At 35.4% G+C, this 23,807-nt stretch overlaps 2 protein-coding genes across 2 annotated transcripts in view; one reads left to right on the top strand and one right to left on the bottom strand.

Annotated features, from left to right (window-relative positions):
* Positions 1-1,085: 1,085 nt before the first annotated feature.
* Positions 1,086-15,111, top strand: GGH (gamma-glutamyl hydrolase). Its single transcript, XM_026706158.2, has 9 exons — positions 1,086-1,306; positions 4,520-4,631; positions 5,576-5,626; positions 6,243-6,327; positions 7,189-7,327; positions 9,308-9,414; positions 10,332-10,419; positions 11,679-11,816; positions 12,381-15,111. The coding sequence occupies exons 1-9, from the start codon at positions 1,180-1,182 to the stop codon at positions 12,500-12,502; spliced, it is 969 nt and encodes a 322-aa protein (XP_026561943.1). The 5' UTR covers positions 1,086-1,179; the 3' UTR covers positions 12,503-15,111.
* A 6,831-nt stretch (positions 15,112-21,942) lies between these two features.
* NKAIN3 (sodium/potassium transporting ATPase interacting 3) overlaps positions 21,943-23,807 on the bottom strand; it is a 118,053-nt gene continuing 116,188 nt past the window's right edge. Inside the window, exon 6 of the mRNA XM_026705896.2 lies at positions 21,943-23,766. The gene's annotated coding sequence lies outside the window, so the exon portion shown is untranslated. The remainder of the gene's footprint in view (positions 23,767-23,807) is intronic.

The raw sequence follows: 23,807 nt of genomic DNA, 5'->3' as shown, positions 1-23,807 counted from the left end.
CAGGATATGATTCGGGATGACATGTCACTAGAATGTGAAGTCTGTGCTACCAAAATCTGAATATAGCAATAGCACTTAGACTTATATACCACTTTAGAATTATTTACAGCCCTCTCTAAGCAGTTTGCAAAGTCAGCATATTGCCCCCAACAATCTTGGTCCTCATTTTACCTTATCTTGGAAGGATGGAAGGCTGAGTCAATCTTCCTATCATTAGATGGCAACAAAAAGACTCAGAAAACAAATATTTTTGCAGCCCAAAAGAGAAAGATCTACAGACTGCTGCTTGGGAAAGATATACAGACTGCCGCTTTAACATACTTTCCACACAACAATCCACACAATGGCGCAAAAGTATATTGCCATAATTTGCTTTGTCCCAATAGGTGAAATCTAATCTGTCCAAGTAATAAGGCCAATAAGGAGTGCTGTGGGTCAATTTAAGCAAAGGTCAATTTCTGCTATTGAGGGGGCAGGGGAAGGCGACAAGGAAGTCAGTGTATGAAGATGCCCATCATCCTAGAGTATAGCAATGCAGCAAGAGCTGAAGGAGGCTTTGAATAGTGCTGAAACTTTCTCTTATTATGTATCATCCTACATTTAAAACACATGTTCATGCACACAGAGTTTGTCAGTGTGGAGGTGTTTAACTCCAACCTTTCAAAAAATGTTAGTTTGTCACATATCCTGTGTGTGAAATCCACATCTAAACTAGGTAGGGATATCTTCTCCCATTCATTTAAATTTAACCTATTCAAAAATAGGTTAAACATTATGCACATAATGAGTGGTTTACTTAAATGTACGAAGTAATGCACACATACTTGTACTACATGCAAACCAATTTAGGAATCTACGCTAAACCTTATACTACCTTTTTACTACCTTTACTTTTTACTTCTTTTACTTATTACTATTAATATATATTTGAAGCTCCCTTACATTCACACAAATCTTTTTCATTTATTCTTCATTTAAAACAACTTGAGAAATAACAAAATGAGAGTTCTAGACGGAAGGGGGAAAGACCAGTTCCCTCTAGACTACATTTCCCAGCATGCCATTGGCGGCGGAGAGTGGGCGGTGTTGCAAAAGGTGGCTCGCGTCTGCGGTGTTGAAACAGCTTTTGCAGAGCGGGCGTATTTCGAGAACTGACCAGAGTTCAAGTGAGCTGGGCGAATGCCAACCATGGCGAGGGGGCTGCAACAAGTTCGCGGGGCTTGGGGGCTTCTTGCCTTCTGCTGCTGCTGCTGCTGCTCCGCGGTCTCCTTTGTGCTGCGGAGTGAGAACGAGCGACCGATTATTGGTAAGTAGAAGGGCGTTGATATTGCAGGAAGCTGACAGTTAGCCATTAGTTTCATCAGCCATTCATCAGCCATTCAGGGTTGAGAAAGTCAGATTAAGAGCAGGAGTCGTGTTTCTGCCTCTTTCTCTCTCGCTCTCTCAGAGAGGGAGACAAATCTTTATAGTTTTCGTCGCGGCTATGTGGCTAAAATGACAGCATCTTCTGAGTCTTCGCTGTGATTTTTCTTTTGAATGGTTGCCCTTAAAGTTAACCTTACTTCAGCTAGTAAATTTATTCCTCCCACCTAAATCCGTTACATTGGCTTATTGGAAGAAGTCCTAAGGCGTGAATAGGAAATCTGGATAGATGATGTTCTTGCTCTACCTGTTTTCCCCTGTAGTGCCAATATAAAATAAAGGGAATATAAACTCAAACAAATGTGGTTGGAGCTAGGTTAGAATAATGAGGTTTTTAAAAGAATAATTAGCCAGATAATACATAATCAAACATGAAATGAAATATTTGTGAGTCATTCTTGGATTTTGAAAATCTCTTGAAGTGATAAAAGACCCACCTTTATTGGAATATGTAAAGCATATCAGATGCATCAATATACAAAGGATGCTGCTAGAAAGAACAGTAGAAAGGAAAAGCAATGGGAGATGGCACAGAGACAGTTGGACTAGTAATATGCATAACTAGAGTGCTCTAAATTATGAAGATCATGCAAAAATGACAAAAAATGAACTCAATCATTGATCTTCTAGAATGAGAAAGTACTTGCATTGATCTGACTAAATTGATCCAAAATTATTTCATTGTCCAAATATTTTGTTTCCAACTTTACATCATCAAAGCTTTTTTGGAACTTGATGAGGAATATAATGGGATAGTGATAAATGGCAAATTAAGATTTGCAGCTTGCAACCAAAGGCCTGAAATAAATATATAAATGCATAGCAGCTATAAAGACATTGATCTACAACTCTAGAACAAACTCAAAAAGTAAACAATACCCCAATCAAGGAGCTACTGACATAGACTAACAAGCTAACAGTAAACAGCCCAATCGAGGAATGACTCCTATCAACACTGACAGGACAAGCCACTAATATATACAAATATATTAAAATAAGAGCAAACCCTACTCCTTTCTAACATTGATGATGTTATCTATTTTGGATAATGAAATAGCTGCAAGCATCAAGGATTCTACAAATTATGTTTTGGAGTTCAAGTACAAAGTGATTCTTGTAAAACAATAACATACAAAATATAAGTCATTTCAATATTGTATTATATTTCTACACATCAACCGTCTTGCTCTTCAAATATTTTGAACTATAATCACACTAATTCCACACTGTCTGAGAATTATGGAAGTTGTAGTCAATAAATGTATTGGCTCTTATTGTATTGATATCAAATATATGACATAGATAGTATAATAAAAGTATTATATACTGTTGATTTTTAGTACAGATATCCTCGACTTACAACAGTGTGTTTAGTGACTGTTCAAAGTTACAATGGCACTGAAAAAAGTGACTTATGACCATTGCAAGTTCCCCATGGTCACATGCTCAAAATTCATATACTTGGTAACTGCCTCATATTTGTATGATACTGTGATCCTTTCACACGCAAAATCAATGAGAAAGCCAGTTTCACCTAACAGTTGTGTTACTAATTTAACAATTACTGTGATTCATTTAACAACTGTGGCAAGAAAGATCATAAAATGGGGACAAAACTCATTTAACAACTTTTTTAGCAACGTTTGGGCTCAATTGTGGTCAAAGTTGACCACAGTTTCAAGTGGATTTATAAAATTGTTAGTGATTTTAATCTGTTCCTATTTAAAGTTGCTATTTTATTTCTAATCACCTCTTTACTGTGTCTTTACTCTTTACTGTGTCACTGAAAACTTGGAACAAAGATCAAATCCAGCATTTTGTGGAGGACTGTTCAGCTAGCATTTTGGAACGTTTTGATCAAATGACTCTAAAAGTTGTGCAGTGGATCATGCTGAGACATTGCAAAATTTACTGGAAAATATTGAAAGGATTTCACCTTGTACACACCCAAACACACCCTAACTGAAATAAATGAGGACATTCAGTTTCTTTCCTAGAAGCAATATAGCAAACATATATGCAAAATTTATACTAAATGTTAAAGAGTAAACCGAGTCAAAGACAAAGGCATTTCCTGTTTAAACAAACTGGATTTCTAAAAAAGTATTTAAAGGTTAATGGCAACCAAGTGGTATGACCAAAGTTTCTAGAACTCCAGCCAGCGTGACCCAGATATCCATCCTGGCTGGGAATTAAAAGTGGTATTCCAAAAGGTTTTGAAAAGCTGCAAGCTGAAGCCTGAACCATAGCATGAAGTGCTTATCTTAAAATGGTCCCTTGTTTTATGCTATACATTCCATTGCTCACCTCTACAAGAAATAGTTTGATGTATGTGTCAACTCATAAAATATTTCTGTGGTCTTTTTAGAGTTGCCAACAGAAAGGGAGGGGGGAGCAGTGCAGCAGTTTGCAAACCGAAACTACATTCCATAAATGTTTTCAAAGATAGTAACTAGGTGACTGAAATTTCTGCTGCACAAAATTCTAACTGGGAAGCATGATTGATGACTCTTGGCTATGAATGTGTCCCATTGGAGAATATGAATTACGATACACGCAGGGCGTGGGGGAAAACCAGGGTCAAGGGTGACAATGAATTATGTGCCTCAGAGTCGGCTACACCCAGGCAATGCTGGACAGTTTAACTCCCAATAAATCCTTTTTAAGTTTTGGAAGTTTGACTCGAGGCTCATGATTTAAATGGGGGTAACTGCCGGAATCCTGACAGCATTATAGACTCATATTTTCTGTCTTTGTTAAGGCCATTTCACATTTCTCATATGGAAAGTTTCAGGGGAAGATGTATTTGTCATTTTGCAGAATTTCACTAAAATGCTGTTTTGAATAGCAAATTATACTGATATGGCTTTGTCAGATAGCCACAGATATGGACATATCTGTAGAAACATGGTGACTTTTCTTTTGCACAGGACATGTGATGCTGAGATAGATTTATTTTTGAAAAGATTCAGACAATTATTGAATACTGTGGAATATATCAATCAGTACAGCTCAGCTATTTTATCATCAGTCTTACGTACTAGACTTAGAGTGGCACAAATATATAATATACATTCTCTTTTTCTGAATGGTTTAGGAATATTAGCGCAGGAAGCTTTTAAACCTTTGCAGAAGTTTGGAAGTTCTTATATTGCTGCTTCTTACGTGAAATTCATCGAATCAGCTGGAGCAAGAGTAGTACCAGTAAGGTAAGCTGCTAAGAACAACCTGCTCACATGATATGCCAGTCATAAAAAACATATAATTAAATTTGTCTTCAAGATACCATGTAATACTGAATACAGAGAAACATATTTAGGACTTAATATTCAGTGTTGGGGAATTATAAGCAGCTGTTGTGAATAAACTGCTTAAGAACTGTAATATTCTTATAATAATAACTTCAGGACTGGAATTAAATACCGTAATACTTTACTGGCGTGATCGCACTCATGTATGATGTCATATGTAGTAATTAGAGTCTAAAACTAGGAATGGGGATGTCTGCATTCAAATTGCTACTCAGAAACTCACCATTATGAGATCCAATGTGGTGTAGTGGTTAAGATGGTGGACCATGATTGGGGAAACTCATGCCTAGGTCTGGCTCAGGCCTGGAAGCAGATTCCTCTTAGTTCAGCTGTTCTCACAGAGTTGTTGTGGAGGGGAATAGAGGAAGAAGATCAATACATACTACTTTAAGTTCCTAAACAAAAGGATATGAATATATGCTCCCACCCACCCAAAATATCACTGGGGTTAATCAGATTGTTCTGAAAATAAGATGGATAATCCAGGACTAATCATATATGTTGCCTAAAGATTCTTCGACGAAAAAGTTGCCATCACAATAATCCAATAAAAACATCACAATAAAAACATTACAATGCCAATAAAAAGTATCCCAAAGTGATCCAGCGATCAGTTTGAATTCAGGCTTCTTTTATCATAATATGTGTAATTCATATAACTTTCTAGTCAATCTACTGTGAGAAGGTTATTAAATCTTATTTTGAGTAGTTGATTCATATAAAGTAACCATTCAGGTGTTACTAAAGATGAATTTTATTTGTATTTAGTGACTAAGACAATTCTCATCTGACATTGGAATGATATATACTTATGCTAGAAATGTTCATTTCAATTATTATAGATTGAATCGTTCCAATGAAGAGTATGATGAGATATTCCGTTCTATAAATGGGTAAGTCTAACAGTAAGTTAATTATAGTGGAAGGTGTATCAGGATATGAAAATAATACTGAAGACCTTGATTTTAGTTTTCAGCTAGGAAAATTCATCGGGTGACTATTACAGAGAACAGCTTACCTTATAAGGAACAAAATTTGAGAAAATTTGTAAAGTTCTTGGTAAATGAAAAAGTTACTGAGCATAATAAATTGTAGCAATGCAAATAGTGTATCAGTGAGTTTTGCAACATTTTAAGGTTGCAGAAAGTTTGGAAGTGTGATTTCTGAAGGACTAAATGTTGTTTAGCTCAAAGCTAAATATATATTCAGAATGGTAGTTCATCTGTTTTGCTGGTTCTTTTAATAAGTGTAACACTGATTGCTCCTGAAAAATATTATAGTTTGCATTTAAAGTAAGTGCAGACTAGAACTGCGAAGACCTTTTAGACACTGGACTTTTAAAGCAACTTAAACTGCAGACTTATTGAAGAAGAAGCTGAAATTAAGCTTAAGTTGCACTTATTGGTAGTCTGTTGTGTATATTAAAACTTCTATTATAACCCTCATTTAACTGAGATCAGTTGGGAAGTTGGTCTTGATAATAAAATGGTTATAACCATATTTTCTTAGATTACTTTTTCCAGGAGGTGGTGTCGATCTTGCAACTTCTGAATTTTCCAGAGTGGCTAAAATATTCTATACAAAAGCACTAGAGGTAAGCATTGTATCATTCAAGTCAAGCTGCATTAATGTTTGAGACATGGTCCGGGCTCTCAAACTCGCAGCCCGCGGCCCGAATGCATTAAACGCCCATGCCTGGTTTAGCAAAGGAGGGGAAATTACTGATACGTCAAGTGACACTTCTATGACAACACGAGTTTGACACCCCTGCTTCATGTTTACACATTTTTCAGTTTTTTTCAATCTTGTCAAAGAGGTATGTGTGCTTCAATAGTCAATAGGGTGTGTGTGCTTCAACTGATATATTGACGGTGTAAAACAGGATTATCTTGATGAGTGTGTGATACATGTAAATTAAATAGTTCTGATAGATGCGTTTCAAAAATAAATCCTATTGTCTTAAAACAGCATATTAAATACCCTTTGTCCATAGCATCTTTTTAGTTTGTATTAGTTTAATCACTGAACAGAATACTTCATGCAGGATATGGGTGAATCAATGCTTATGTTTCTCCTAAATATAAACAACTGGACATTGATCTTTGAAAAGAAAATATGTCAATTTAATTAACAAAACCTACTTGTGGAATGATTGCCCAAAATCACCTGCTCTGTTCTCAAAGCTATAGTTAATTGTGTTAATTTAATTTTGATTGTTTGCTTAGTTTATATCCCCCCTTTCCTCTCTCAAAGCAAAATCTGTCATATCTAGACTGCTTTGTTATTTTAATAGAGAATAAAGGTTTTCCTAGCTGGATGATTTTGGAAGTCAAATATAGTTCTAATGTGATGACTGCTGATTGGGATTGATGGATGTTATAATTCAAAACATTTAGTGACTTGTCTATGGTTTTGTGTATTGATCTAGCCATTTTTTTCTATTGCCATTTTCTAGGCCAATGACAGAGAAGATTATTTTCCCATTTGGGGAACATGCCTGGGACACCAATTGCTCACCTATCTCACGAGTGGAGAAAACTTGCTCATTCGGACAAATACAAATGGCTTCACAATGCCACTGAATTTTACTCAAGGTGAAAATTCACAAGTTTTAGCCAATAGAACATGGTTTAAGTTCTTCTGGGGAGTCATAGAATTGATGCATTAATGCAGCGGTCGCCAACTGTGGCCACGGCCCACTGGTGGGCTGTGAGAAAATTGGTGGACTACTGAGAAATTTCACCCCCAGAGCACCCCCACAAAGCAATTAATTCAGGCTGTGCAGAAATACAAGGCTGCGCCACCCACATGGCCTGCGGGAACCCTTCCCGCCCACTCATTCCTTACCCAGTAAGTTTGCCTGCTAAATTGCTATTTCCCCTTTTTCCAACCATCATCTGTTCTGCTGTGCTGGGAGATTTAGATTAGCTAGGAGCAGGAAATGGTTGGATTTCTTGCTTGCTAGCTAGTCTTTAGATCTTCGGCTCAGCACAGCCAAACCTCCCTTAGGACTGAAGGTTTGCTTGCAAGCAAATTCAGTGCAGCCTCACGGCAAGCAAATTTGAGAGACTGAGTTAGCCGATGGCAGATAGATAGATCACTGAATGATTCTGGGAACAACTCAATCTGCCTGCTTTGCCTGGTTTTGGGTAAAAGTTGCTCTTTTTTTATAAAAAAAAATCAATATTTACATGCATGGTGTGTTGTGAGTTAATTTTGTGAGTTTGCTTGCAAACAAATTTTATGTGACAGACTGAGCTAGCCAATGGCAGATAGATAGCTCTCTGAATGAATCTGTGATTCTGTGAGCAACTCAATCTGCCTGCCTGCTTTGCCTGATTTTGGGTAAAAGTTGCTCTTTTTTATAAAAAAAAATCAATATTTATATAAATATTTATAATATTTACAAACAAGCCATGCCCAGCCAATCACATGACCACCAAGCCAGACCCACAAATTAGGCCATGCCCACAGAACCGGTTAGTGGTCCCTGGGATCTAAAATTATGAATTCGGTGGTCCCTGAGGTCCAAAAGGTTGGCGACCCCTGCATAAATGAATGCTGGAGATCAATGAAATAGCAGTTTGAGGAATGCAAAAAAAAGGACAGCTAACTTTTCCCCTTATGGAAGCGAACAGAATAGCTGCATTTTCTTAACTGTTTGTAGTAGAAATGCAATAAGAATTCTTGACAGAGCTCAGCATATTCAATAGTTTTTCCTAATAATACAACATTTTCAAAGGTAAAGAAGAGAAGGGTGTATTTGTAGTTGGGGGGACCAGTGTCTTTCTGCCTCTATCTTGTGGCTAGCTCCTGAAGATCTAGTCCAAATCTAGTGCAGCTCAAAAGTACTCAACCTCTGTGCTGACAATGTCTTTTCGCTATAGTAATAGAAGTTTCTGCTTGTTCAGAATAGAAAGGAAAAAGGCACTTACGTCATACATTCCATCTAATGACAGGAGTACTGAGTTAGGAACAATGAAATGTAATTCCTAGCTCCCCATTGTTGTAACACTCATTTCTCCAGAAATATATGGGTAATCGTTTTCTGGATTAAATTGAAAAAGTGTTTATAAGGAATTGTTTTAAAATATGTGTTAAAGACAATATATTTCAATAATCATGACACTAATACTTTAAGTGTATAAAACCTGAATCAAGAATAAGAAAATTTAGAGTCCGATTCAGGCTCTCATTATCTATTTTTCATTATCTATCACTATCTTCATATGTGAGCATATCATATAAGTCCCTCAGGATTGGCTGCTGGACATAATCAAGCATTGGATACAAATCTCTGCAGCTGAAGGGTTATGGGGCCATCTGCCTAAGAAGGACAGAGGCAGTCCAAATCTGAGCAAGCAAAAGAGTGTCCAGCAGTCAGTTGGCAATTTTGGTTGACACAAGTCAGTAAAGCATTGGGTAAGATATTGCATTTTGACTTAGCAAGTTGGTGAATATAATGACTATGCTTACAAATTGTGGCATGTAGCCTAGTCTAGAATTTGAACCCAATCATTGCTCCTCTTGATGTTGATGAGTGGTGTTTCATTTTGTTTTGCTTTTGGCATAAGCTTCAAAACACAGTAAGATGTTCCAGGATTTTCCTGAAGAGATATATGAACGGTTAGCATCAGAGCCTGTATCTTCACACTTTCATTTCTGGAGCCTATCCATGCAGGTAATTTCTTGTCAATCACGGTCAAAAACCAACATAAGAAGGTTGGGGAACAAGGAATTTAAAAGCATAAAAATATAAAATGCAAAAATAAAATTACATAAAAAGCTAAAAAAAATCTAAAAAAGTCTAAAAGGAGGGGTAGGACCAATAAACGGGCATAAAAAAGCCTGCCAAAGTAGATTCATCATAATACAATGCACTCTATAATAATGCTCTAGCTGCTCATTGAACCTGATTCATGGCACAGGTCTGACATAATTTTAAGTGTGAAGAATCTGGCACCACTGTATATTGTATCAGAATTGGTATCTGAGAAAGCAGGAAGGTGTAAAATTGTAAAGATGAGAAGGCCTGACATTTTGTCAGAATAAAGGCCCTTGGGTTCTTAGGTACTTAAAGATTTGTGAAGTATGCCATGGAGGAGGCAGAGTACTTGTTGAACTCATTGCTGATAAAGGTTGTAAACCTGGCTAGGTCCAATTGGTACTCTGCATCTGATAAATGGCGTTTATTGAGAGCTTTGGCCTGATCATATCACATGCTGAATAGAAGGAAAGAATTCCAATGATGATATTTTACTTGCCACTGTTTTTTTTCCATGTGAACTGAAAATCATCCCTCATAGTTATTTGGGCAAGACCAAGAGGGAAAAAGAGTACTTTGCCTAATAGTTGAATATGGTTGCCCATACACTAGCCTCTACTTTTGTGAGACCTATCTCTGGTCTCAAGGTGCATTAGAGACACATTGAAAGGCTGAATTTAGGAATTTGGACTGAATAAGTTCTAATGGTGCAAAGTTGGAGAAAGGATCCACCTGAGCACTACAGAGAAATTGTGATGTTGGCTTGTCCTTATTAAAATAATGCAGATAAAAATGTCCTATTTTAAAAATCATGTTTACCTTTTTTTTTACAGAACTACACCAAAAATGAGAAACTGCGCAACTTTTATAAGATTTTGACAACTAATTTTCATAATGTGGAGTTCATATCCACCATGGAAGGTAATCTAATTAACCTCTAAATGCTGTCTTGAACTAAAAAATTGTAGCTACTGAATGGGCAGCCTATTGGTGAAATCCGGTAAAGTTTTTGCACTGACAAAATGGTGGAATAGATTTTCTTTTCTACCTTTTTCAAAACATCTGCTGAAGAAACTGCTGTAGTCACAGAAAAGAAGTGGGACAGAAACTGCTGTGGTCACAGTAAAGAAGTGGGACACGCAATCCCATTTGTTCAAATAATATAGGATGAATTCCAGAGCTTATTCTGCCTCTTATCTTTTCCTTATACATTTAAAACTGCAAGATGTGTTTTGTGAGGTCATTGCATTCTACTGTTCTATTTTTACAAACAAAACAAAGAAACATACAACAGAATGATGTCATTTTAGAGATTTTCCATTAGTGGAGAAATTAGACTGAAATAATCATGACTTAAATTTTCTGTAGGCGTCATCTATTGTTCTCCCTTATTTCTATACTTTCATATGTCTGACTAAAACTCTTACTATGCTCTTACAGCTTTCTTATGTTAGTGCAAGTTAATGTAAATTGTACTTCACAAAGTAAACATCAACTGGAAGAAGACAGTTACAAATATTCTCATATTCAGTGATAGTATATTATTCTTTAGCTTTTGGATTATTGGTAGATGAAAAAGTCTTATCAAATTGGAATTATTGTATTCTTAATTTATGTTAGTTTAGTTAGTTAAATTAGTAGTATATATTACTATTTCTTAATTGCACTTTTAAAAGAGTTGTTGAAAGCTCAGTAGGATCACAGTTTAGCAATAGAGCACTAACTCTAATACCTTTAGTTAAACTGATCATAGTTAAGTGATCAAGTGAGCAAAGAAGTAAGCTACTGCCAAATCAGACAATACTGGGATAAATGGCACAGTGGTCTCTGGTGTGTATTCTAATCTTCAAAAAGTAGACCTGCTAGTCTTTACTATCAATACTGAAAAGAGACATTGTCATGAAAGCTGCTGTAACAAGAATTCACTTCAGTATATCCATTTTGACAACATAGATTCTTAATTTATGAACATTTATTGAACATATATTGTTGATAATTTTGAGATTCTAGTCTTCGTTCCTATGTATTTAATTATTAAGTTTTATTCATTAAATTTACATGCTTCCCATCTTGCCATCAGTCAACTCATAGTTTCAAGATCCTCAAATAACTGTCTCTGAAGGTGATAAAAAGGGCAATTTTGGTGTTCTATGATGGATAAGGCTTTTCTGTTTTTGTAGCATACAGGTACCCTATTTATGGTGTCCAGTGGCATCCAGAAAAAAATCCATTTGAATGGAAAAATTCAACTGGCATTCCACATTCTTCAATATCTATAAAAGTAACATTTTTCCTAGCTGACTTCTTTGTCAATGAAGGTAAGTAACCTTAGTAAGGGATAATGGTAGATATAATGAAACATTTCTTTTTAAAAAAAGAGAGCAAAAAGAGAAGCATCATGTTTTACCAGTGTTTGTACTGCAAATATGAAATTCATATTAATGGAATATTGGTTGACAATATAGCATATTTCATATACTGTATTTTTATTACTAGGCTGAATAGCTAAACATGGGGCTGTAATATTGAAAAATGTACTCTTACTTCAACTACACTGAACATAAAAGACTTATTTCACAATAACCTCCAACCAGTTCCTTGTGTCTTGTGAAAAAGGCATCTATCTTTACCCGATATAAAGCTGAGATTTTACCAATGCCAATTTCAGCCAAATGCTTTCCCTTGTTCTCTATAAATATAGTGATTTACAGAAGCTTTAAGTTGGTACATACCTCTAAACTGTAATACTCTGGAAGTTTCTGAATTATATTTAGAGTTAGGGTCTCTTAGCATAAAATAATAAAAGAATTGGAATTAATAAAAGAATTGGAATTGTACAAGATGATAATATAAAACAATTCATATTCTCTAATATTTTGCAGCCCGGAAGAGCAACCACCATTTTTCCAGCAAAAAGGCTGAAACTGATGCACTAATTTATAATTTTAATCCTGTCTACACTGGGATCTTTTCATCTTTTGACCAAGCATACTTTTTTGATTAAATTTCCAGCCTGAAGAAGAATATAAGTAGATTTTAAAATGATTTAATCTTTCTGTTTAAATTGCTATAGTGTATTGTACTGTAAGGACAAGCATTCAGATTGAGCGTGGCTCTTTGTAGAACTCATCCTTTCCATTCCTTTTGGTGGAATCACTCTTTATGTTCCAGAGTGGTGACTAAAAGGCTTGTTGTGAAAGCCCTGAATTCCATGAACCATGTGCAGGAATAATTCTAAGTAATAACTGTACAATTGAAACACAAAGGATATGACCCCCTTATGGGTTCTATAAGTAGGAATGGATCAGCAGTTGTTAGTTTGGGGGTTACAGTAAATTACACAGGATTTGATTTACCATTTCGTATTATTATGGGCTTGGCAAAGAGAGGACAAGTCCTGCAAAGGTATTTCCCTAACCCTCAGTAGAACTCACATTGTTCTGGTTTTTATCATATCTGGAGTCGGTAAACACTCTAGCATTATATGTGGTTTATGTTTGCATTAATTGCGCATGTTTCATTTGAGAAATTGCACTTAATTATTTGTGTTCGTTTAAAACTCTTATTTAATGGGAAAAGTTGAAGAGGATGGCTTTAATGTGAATGGGAATTACGACTTTTCCTCTCTGATCAAATAACTTCTGCTATAGTTGTTTCTGTCCACTAAGGAACAGTGTGATATAAAAATTCTCAGGTAACCCATTCTTGAATAAAGAACAAAGTTTGTCCTTGGACACACAAAGGAGACAGTTTTCCACATTCTGAGCCTCCCATGGGAATGCCTTTTTAATCTCATATCTTCAGCCTGCCTATTGCTCTCAAGTCCCTTCCTTTTCTTATATCTCCCTGTATGATGTTTCAGAGTTTGGAGTAGACATCCTCATCCACCCAAACAATGTTGTATTTTTTAATCTCCTTTTTTGAGATTCCCTTCTTTTATACATCTTTCTTGAAATAATGTAGCACTTTAAAATGTTTTTGCTCTTTTTTAAAAGGAACTATTGCCACAAATTCTTACACAGGGTTTATTATTATGATACAGATAGATGATTCTGAGCCTCATTAGTTTCTCTTCCCTAGGTTTTAATCACTTTCCTTGCTTTCTACTCAGCATTATACAAATCCAATCAGTTTAAAGTGCTCGGACCATATTGCCTGTATGGTCCAAGCTCTTTAAACTGATTGGATTTGTATAATGCTGAGGAGATAACTGATACCAAGTACAGCCATTGTTTCCAAAACCATCTTATACATGACTCTTCTAAGGATCAGGAAAACTGAAGCCTTGGTACATCTGAGAGGCATCTTCCTATGGAAGGTTGAGTTAAACTTTGCTTCTGGGGCTTCAGGCAGCACTTTCTCTTATGCTCTGTCAGTTGGTAAGCTCATTAGTCACTTGAATAGACAGGGCCAATATTTTCAGATGCATTTTTGTATTTGAGGATACTTATAAAGTTTCAGATAGCATTTTATCTCCTAAAACTCATCCATGATGAGGAAAAAAAGCACTCCATTTGCCTTTCAGCTGCATCCCAACCCTCTCAAAATAGAAGCTCGATATTTCAGGTTGACCCAACCTGAAAGCCATAAAGTGGTTGTTTGAAAGTGACTTCCAATCCATTCCAGGATTCTGTCAATATCATTCGTCTAGACAAATGGTGCTTAGGGTTTTCTATTTTAAATACTGTTTCTACAAAAATTTGAAGCTCAGAGAATCCGTGTAAGATGTCATCTTATTTTATTCTAGATTTTCCCCATAAAAGGTTTTGGCTTTATTTACAATTAATGCATTAAGATGTATGGTTTTCTAAGATTTATCATAAGTATTTAATATCCAAGGTGCTAATTATGCTTAGGGGGAGTCTACATTACCCTAAGTACTGAAATAAAACATTTCAGTTTACCAAATATTAACAGGGTTTTCATATAGCACAACAAATATGCAAATTTGGAAAACTGGATTTGTGTTTTGATATATAGATTAAGTATTTGTAATTGAAATTCCTTTCTTGGGTAAAATATTATGCTAATATCATAAATACATGGGTGTCTGCCAATGTAGCCTATTGTGGGGGGGGACTCATAGATTTTTCCCTGTAGTTTTCTTTATGTAAGTGAATATAAAAATCATATTGATGATGCTATTAATGTGAGTTCAAGATCAGCCTTTTTCAAAAATATGTAAGATTATTTTTTGTCTTTTTATAATTGCAGTTTTTGTATATACATTTCATTAATATATTGTAATAAGCCAAAGTATCCACACCATAGTCTATGGACCAGGCATGATTCACAACCTGTGCTTTTATTTATTTTCTTCTTGTTGATTATAATGATTACTCAAAATTAATGAGGCTTTCTAAAATGTGACATAAAGGTTAATATGTTAAGTTTTAGAATGGTCTTGAAAAAATCTTGGTCCCTGGATGCTGAGACCAAACCTGAATGACTAAATGATGTAAATGTATTTTAAGTGTTACATAATTTGTTTAATTTAATATAGTTACTCAATTTTATTCTTTCACAATATATTTGACTTTGAACATATGGCCTTGTATTCTCTGCTGAAATATGTTTATTGCTGAATAATAAAGGAAATGCAACTTAATAGTGCTTTTAAGAATGAAATGCATACATTTTTTCCTACTGTACCTTATCAGTATGTCTCCATGGTAAGTACCCTTGCTACTCCATATGGATAATTTTGATAATCAAAAAGAGAGAGAAGAAAAAATAGATGTTTAAAAAATGGTACTTATAGCTTTGTTTTAAAAGTCAGTTATTTTTTAAAAAAACAGATCCTTTCAGCTCTTGTTACTAGATCTGTAAAGGGAATGTAAAGTTTCTTTGGACAATTTCAACTGTCAAATGTTTGAAAGGCTCTGAAAGATCAGGATTTCTCACTAGCCATAAAATGTAAATCACCTAAGTAAGCAATGAGGCACAATTTTTCTTGTTTGCTTATTGGGTTAGAATATTTGATTGGGTTAGAATATTTATTATCACCATAAGAATGTCACCTCTAAAACTGCCTTACTGAGATTTATGTTTACACATCTAATAAGGAGTAAATGTTGGAAGACAACTTCCTTTCCCATATTGGCTGTGGCTGATGGGAGCTTTAACCCAGCCAGCTGGAAGTTCACCAAGTTACCAGCACCTCTATCTGAAAGAAAGCTAGGCCAGACAGTGCTTGTAAAAACATGATCGGATTTATCTGAAAATCTGCTTAAATTAAGGACTGAATTCTTGAGTTTTTCGGACCTGCGTGGCTTTCCCTGAGTCCCTACAAGCTGTAGCATTTTATGAACAATAGCTGATAAAACTCTTTTTCTTTCATGTACTGTAACATGCTTGGCACTAGGGGGCTTGCATAACCCATGTTGTTTGATTAGTATTGTATGTGCAACCAAAGCCCGGAGCCCTTAGGCAAGGGTTCACAATATTTTATGTCAAACAAAAGTTCCTCAAGATGCTCAAACAATCTATGAAAAAGTAAGAAAGCATAATACACACAGATATGCAGATATACGAATTAGCCCGATCTATATGGTATGTATCCAAATCCCCTGCATGCTTATTTCAGAATAATTTGGTGCAATTTTATTGGGATTTGATCTCACATAAGTCTGCATTCAAAATTATACTGTTTAACAAATTTTGTGATTATGGATTATGCAAGAGAAATATTAGGGCAAGCTTACTAAAATAAGTAACCATGACAATGCATCAGTGACTAAGGACTAGTTAAGTGAAGTGGAAAAGAAAAGAAAATGAAGGCAATGTAGATTTCTGAATATAAATGGTTTTTATTTTGAATTTATTTACTTTAAGGATAATTTATTTAAGCAGTTTTCTAGGAGGGATGTGTCTCCCATTTAAAAGTAAGCTGACAGACATGCCCTTATTCCTCCTCCTCCTCCTTTTTCTCAGAGAAGGCGCTTGGGAAAGACCTGTCCTAATGGACGAAGCAGTCTAAAGTGGTACCAGGAAGTTTGTAATGTCAGACTCGCAAGATTCCATTAATAAAGCGTTACAGTAGAATTAGCTAATCTAGTTGTTTCCTATCTGGGTCACCTGGGAGGGCTGACTCATGTGAATTTTGTGTTATGTTGGCATTGATATATAGTAAGGGTGTCAAACTTGTGTCATCATGACAGCGTCACATGATGTATCAGGACTTTTTGCCCCTTCATTAAAACAGGAGGGAATGGGGCCAGCACATGATGCATCAGGCCCATGGGTACAAGTTTGACAGGCCTGATATATAGGATGCCTTTAGATAGGAAAAAAAAACCCAATGCAGAGCATGCATATCTTAGTCAAGCCATCATCTATAGTTATCTTCCCCACCCTCCAGGTTTTTAATGAGGACTTATTTTAGTATGATTGTGTCTTTCAAATCTCCACCAACTCATTCCACAAGTATTGGAAAGTTTTCTGGAATAGGAACAACTTGTGCCTTGTGATTTTTGTACTGCTTTGATCTTTTCATATGAAAAAGTGGGAGTCTGAGTTAGGCAACGATGGCAATTTTGAAAATGGCATTGGAGTCCATCTGCTTGGATGGAGCTGTATCAATATTCACACATGTCAATATAAAACTAAAATATCTGGTTAACTTAAATACAGATTTGTTTGTAGAGTCCTTGGTGCTTGCTGATCTTAGTTGGTTGTTTGCTTGCTTAATTAACAGAACAGAATAGCAAGAGTTGAAAGGAACTTCGGAGATCTTTTAGTCCAATCCCCTGCACAACCAGGAGACCTATTATCATTCTGGACAAATGACTGTTCAATCTCTTCTTAAAAACCTCCAGTGATGGAGCACCCACAATTTCTGAAGGTAACCTGTTCCACTGGTTAATTGTTCTGTCAGGAAATTTCTCCTTAGTTCTAGGTTGGTGCACTCCTTGGTTCCATATGGTTCCATCCATTACTGCTTCTCCTGCCTTCAGGTACCTTGGGAAATAGGTTGATCCTCTCTTCTTTGTGCAGCCCAATATTGGGACATTTCTATCTAGTTATTTTCACTAGACTAGAAGTTCCATTACCCAACTAAATAACATCATCCATTCAGATGAGTGTGATGTTTGCTCCCTGTTATATAATAGCTTACCATGTCACTTGGTGGGAATGTGGTTTATTTATCAGTTCACACTGATGATGCAAGGAATTTATTACTTATTTACTTAATGAAAAGCACTGCAAGCAAACAAGCTCAGAAACCACCAAGAACTCCATAGTTCAACCCTGAGCTACAGGTATTCAACAGCTGTTTTTCATTGCCAAAATGCTAAATGAGTTTTGCTTTGATAAAGCACAGAACAACTCTATAGGTTCCAAGTTTTGTTTGATGGCACTTTCAGAATGCGGCATTTGGTTTCAAACTTGTTTTTCTCTGCATGCCAGAAGTAAAGAAAGCTGGAGGATTAAATCTGTGGATGAACTGATATTTCAAGTTTCATATACTGAGTGCAACATGAGGTTGAACCACAGGTAGTCCTGACTTGTTACCACAATTGTAGAATTTCCATTGCCAAGAAAAGCTGTTGTTAAATGAGTCCAGCCATTTTTTTTGCACATGGTTGTTAAGCAGATTATTGTATTAAGTTATAGAGTGAATCATGCTTCCTCCACTGACTGTTTGTCAAAAGCTGGCCAGGAAGTTGAAAATAGTGATCATGTGACTCTAGGGCACTGCAACTGTAAATACAATACAACTGTAAATACATGCAGTTTGTCCCAATTTTGATCACACAACTATCAGAATGTTGCAAAAGTTGTGAGGAGTGATTATAAGTAATTTTCCCCAGTGTTGTTGTAACTTCAAACCAGTAGCTGAATAAATGTAAGTTGTAAGTTGAGGACCACCTGTATATAAAATCCAAGGCTTCTGCCTTGGATTTGCCTGAAACAAAGAGGAATAGTTTTCCTATTAGTCATTAGAATTTAATTGGCTTATATATTGTGATGATGTATGATATTTGACATAGATTAACAGTTTTAAATTGCTTTTTCACTGAATGTGATTTTCTGTTCCAGATTGTGAACATTAATGCCAGGGAGCTTATATGTTGAGCATTTTTGTACTTTGAAGTTTGCTCATGTAATGTTTTTCTATGGATTCTATAATTTATTTATAATTTACATGTGTAAGGCTGCCAACACACTACAGCTCAGAACAATGCACAAATAAAGAACAAAACCCAGTAATTAAATCAATAACAAATTAGAAGATGGTGATAGTTGGGGGAGAGACAGGCAGAAACAGTCATATTATAATTGTGCTAAACCTAATCCTGTTCAGGTTGATTCACAGCTCAAACTAACAGAACCTGAAGAAAATAGCTACAGCAAAGAATGCTAACAAAATCTGGACTATTCTTTTTTACTTACTGCACATTGCTTTTATTTCCCACCTTTCCCTATATACTTAAAAACAAAACAGACTGCAGGCTATTTCCTCTTGCTTATTCATTGCACAGCTGGACAACAGAAATCTACAGCATGAATTTTTTATGCATTAAGTCTTAGCTTTCTTATTACTGTTCATAATTGTACACCTGAAATATTAAAGTCCAATCTATCTAAAGATGAAGATAATGGGGCTCCCTCTGTGCTGGTTGAATAATATCACAGTTACTCCCATGTCCCACACAGAGAAAATAGATATTATATACTGGAATGGAGTGAATTACTTAAGAACATTGCCCATAATTATTGCAAACAAAAAATGAATAAAATAGAGATGAGAATGTATAGGAAGTTTTTTGATGCCATCCTGAATCCCCTTTACTAAGATGTAATCATGTAGCTATTTCAATGACTACATAATATCCCAAATAAAGTAAACAAAATTAGATCAAATAATCTAAATCTTGGGTCCCCAACACTGCAAAAGGACAATGATGTCTCAGTAGCATATTCTATTATGTTTATTGTTGTTTTAAAACATGCTTTTAATTTAAAAAGTGATAGGGACTTAATTGCAAATGCAAATTGCCATTGTAATTATGATTCTGGGTTCCAAATAGACTGCATAACCATTTTTAGAAAATAAAATGGTTTGTTGTACATTGTCCAGTAATTTGCTTTCCAAATTATGAATATTTTGTGGTCTAATAGTTAGGTGACATACCAAGTTTTAAGTTCAACTTTTAGGCCTGAAAACTGACTGGGTGATTTTGAGGCAGCCCAACCTACCTCACAGGATTATTTTGAGGAGAAAATAGGAAGGAGTATTAGTTATGAAATAATAAATGCAGGATTTATTTATGTTTTTGTTTGTTTAAAACAAAAACATAAATAAATTTAAATGTGCCCGCTGACCCACAATATTTTGCATACTTAGTCGAGAGTGGTTCCTATGATGTATGGACAACTCACAAGGAAATGAAAGTAGTCTCTAAAAGCTGTACCAAACTAAAATATAATTTTAAATGGTCAAAATATTGGAACATCACAAATTGCCCATGATTTTAACATGCTCACCTAAAGTTTTGCTAGATTTCTAATGAGAACACCAATACCTTACGAAATGTGGAGCCCCAGCAGAATCTGATTATTTTTTAACATTCACTTTTAACTTGGGAATGAGGGAGAACCACATGAAGAATGCAGTAATCTTATCTCTGGCTCATGAGTGGTCCTGAGAAGATTTTAGTGACAGTCTGAAAAAATTAAAGACTGGAAAGTACTGTTCCAAATTGTGATGTCAAGGTGTACAGTTAATATAGTTATAAATGGAATGCAAAATTCCAAGTAACCTTTACATGAGATCAAAGAATTCAAATGAATAAAAAAAGGCAACCATTCCCCAATATTTACTCTGTAACTATGACTTTATATTTACTCATTGGTTTACAACCTTGAGGTTATAGTAAAAGCTCCCGAGACTACAATAAAAATTCATACAACCATATCTTTAGGGATTCCTTGTTGGTCTGATATAGGATAAACCGAATAAAATAAGAATCTTACTCCAGTTAGTACAAATGAAGGAAATCAAACTGAAACATCGGGGCACTCTGCAATTCAGTTAGTCACAAACTCTGTTATCCTAGTAACTCTGTTTTATAGAAATGTTAAAGTTCTTTTGAAGTTCTCTCTCACAATTCTACACATAGAAACAAAATTGCTAGTGAAATATGCTAGATGAACACATTTAAAAGTTGATGTAAGAAACCCATTGAAGCAACTGTGTTGAACCTTGAAGGGTACAGCACCTCTTCATGCAGCTAAAGATCTGTTGCTCATGTCAATGCAAAGCACCTCTTGCTAAAAGTTGTACCTAAAACCATAATACTTTCCACACATGTTTCAAAACTAGATAAAACTATTTTTACTTTTTGGGTAATTTCTTTCTGGCAATGCCAGCTGCACTTTATATCAAACAAATAGGCAACAATATTGCTAAAGAGTAGGTGAACTGTAAGATAATGAAGAAAGAGTTTCCTCACTGAATGATGAAAGAGCTTCCAGAATGTGAAATTACCAGGATATCAAGTTGTCAACAGATCATCTGAATCTTCTGTTTTATAAAAGGACATAAAAAAGAGTGCAAAGAATGCTGAAGAAGCTTCTTGGATGAGAAGCAAAACGTCTTGAAAGAAAAACCAGAAAGTCCAATTGCCTCTTGAAAAAGTACCTTTGGGACAAAGTGTAAGCACTTCTTTTATTTAAAAAAATGTTTTCTGGAAATACTTTATATGCATATTCTTAAGAAAACAGTATAGAGACCACCACAAAGGACCACAAGCTTGGTACTGTCTTTTAAGCTTAGTATGGTGCTTGAACACAATTACTATGGATATAATTCAAGGTATCATAAGAATCCTGCCCAATTGAATTGAGCAAACGATATTTAAGTTTGCCGTGTAAATATATTTGACTTATAAAGTTGTAAAATGACAGCCTACTATTATCTAGGTACAGCATATGTCTGTGATCTGTTACAGATGTATTTTGAAAATATGTGAAGTTTCTCTAAATCCACCTTTTTGGTTAACGAGAATGTGAAGGCAATCTCTTTTAGTTTAATGTTATGCAGAAACCCAACATAGCAGAATGTGCTCAACTGCTATAAGCAGAATAGCTTTTGAAATAAATAGTGCATATTCAACATTGTTTTAATGCAGATATAATTCTGACTCCTTATGAACTAGTATAGAAAATGTTTTCCGCTCAGATTACCTCTCTTCCAAATAAATTAATCATTTTCACTGACTCCTTATACCACATGTGCAACAACATAAATTATGTTTGCTTTTAAGCGAATTAACAAGGACTAAACAATTAATTTCCAAACCTGATTGCAAATTCTGATTAGAAGGATATATTTGCTTGGAATAAAGCAGTTGACAATGCTATAGACAGAATTTTAAAATACTCCCCTTAAAAACAATCAAAGAAAAGAATAAGGATTCCATATCCAAAGAGCAAAAAAGGATAGGAACTGAGTATTTATTTTAGGTAGTAGATCCAATTTATAAAGCTGCTTTTAGGACCCAACGTTATATCTGCTCCATTTTTTTTATTGCTAGCCCCATAGAATCACTTTGTTGAGATGGGGGAACCGCATAAATTGTATAAAATAATAAATGTTATGGAAGGCTCTGTCCTCAAATACAATTTTGCACATATATAATGAATTTATGAATAAACAATGTCTATTGAACAACTGAGGGTGGAAGAGCAAGTAACATCATTTGCATCCTGACTTCATTTACATGATATAATGATACACATGGCCTCATTGTGCCGGCTGCCTAAAAATGCACACATCTTCAGGTGTGGTCTCAGATTCCTATCAATTCTAGCAAATATGGTAGATGACGAAGGAAGCTGGGGTTGCTATTATGCAAAATCTGGTGATTTCCACATGGACCACCCACATTTTAGGACATAAGAAATGATATTGTGGATGCAAAATGCTACATCCTAACTACTTTCTAAAATAAAGAACTATAAAATCATACAGAAATGTCACCAAAGGATCAGAATAGTTCAGGGTTCCTTCCCAAACTGATCCCAAAGGTGAACCACAGAAACAAAATAACAACACCAGGAGACAGGATGATTTTGTACAGCATAAAGACTAGATATTTTCATATAGTATCCAGAAAAGTATGAAGAATAAAGGCCTAATTCATAGAGCACCTAATATCCACAGAAAAATCACTTTTATGTCTCCCTTTTTATATAATTGGAAGAAACCAAAATGCCACATTAATACATATTCTAAAGTTATTTACAGATAAATTTACATTTTTTGTACATATCTTCATAATGAATGCCTTCTGTTCAGCTTTTACATTAAGGCCATCATGAATTTTCCAAGGCTTATAAGGCTGTAGTTGGTGCCTCCCCTTGATCCCGGTGTTGTACACATTCATTTTTGTCTCCTTCTAAGGAGAATTTTTTTTAAAAAAAAATGTGCAAATTACACACATCTTCCCTGAATTTTGAAGAATGAAATACTTCTTTGTCAATTACAACAGGTACAAGGAATGCATCTTGGAATCAAAAAGGCATATGGGAGAATCAGCCATATGCAAATTACCTTGCAAACCTTATGCAATTGTCCTTGGGGATAAAAACACAATTGAACTAAATAAGACTTACATCGGAGCAACCATGCATAGACTTGAGCTCAATGATGTTGATCATTGTAACAATTGGAAAACCACTTTTACTGATCAATTCCTACAGTATGTCTGTAATTAAGTGGGATTCTATAGAGAAGGCTAGTGTTTAATTTAATTGGATGTTACAATTTTATCATTCTTGCTTTCCCTCCTGCTCATTTCAACAGAGCTGAGAGCTTTTGGAGGAAGTTGTGTGGGTCTGTGTATGGCATATAATTACTAGCACATGCAAATACAGTACAGTTATCTTACTCCAAAACTATGGTAAAATTCTGGAAAAAGAGGACTCTCACACGCTCCACTGTTTTCATGCCCTAAACACTAGATATTTTGTTTTAAAAAACTTCAAAAAGGAAAAAGTTACAATGTACAAGTTGTCATAAAAGTGAGTAAAGAAAAATTCAAGATTATCTAAGAAGGCTTCATTTACAACACTAAGGTGGTGACTGAGAAATGAAGCCATATGTCAGGAGAGGAATCCATAGTCCAGGTTGAACATAATGAAGCCATGTTTCCTCCGTGAGACAGTCTCGCACAATTGGGCTTTTGTTGCAAAGCCTGGTTCCTCCTCATAACACTGCTAAACATCAGCATGGCATCAGTGTGGATTCCTTCTTTCAACCTGAAATGAGAGTACACAAATTACCTGAGAAGAAAAGGTTG

The sequence above is a fragment of the Pseudonaja textilis genome, chromosome 3 (assembly GCF_049901715.1).
Source record: "Pseudonaja textilis isolate UNSWEBS1 chromosome 3, rPseTex1.2, whole genome shotgun sequence".
Classification (NCBI taxonomy): domain Eukaryota; kingdom Metazoa; phylum Chordata; class Lepidosauria; order Squamata; family Elapidae; genus Pseudonaja; species Pseudonaja textilis.
This window is presented reverse-complemented; position numbering and strand designations above follow the sequence as displayed.

Excerpts from the sequence above, each read along its gene's own strand:
- GGH (XM_026706158.2), top strand. The coding sequence starts at position 1,180 with ATGCCAACCATGGCGAGGGGGCTGCAACAAGTTCGCGGGGCTTGGGGG. Across the intron at positions 7,328-9,307 it reads GCCACTGAATTTTACTCAAG|CTTCAAAACACAGTAAGATG; the intron begins GTGAAAATTCAC and ends TTTTGGCATAAG. Across the intron at positions 9,415-10,331 it reads TCTGGAGCCTATCCATGCAG|AACTACACCAAAAATGAGAA; the intron begins GTAATTTCTTGT and ends TTTTTTTTACAG.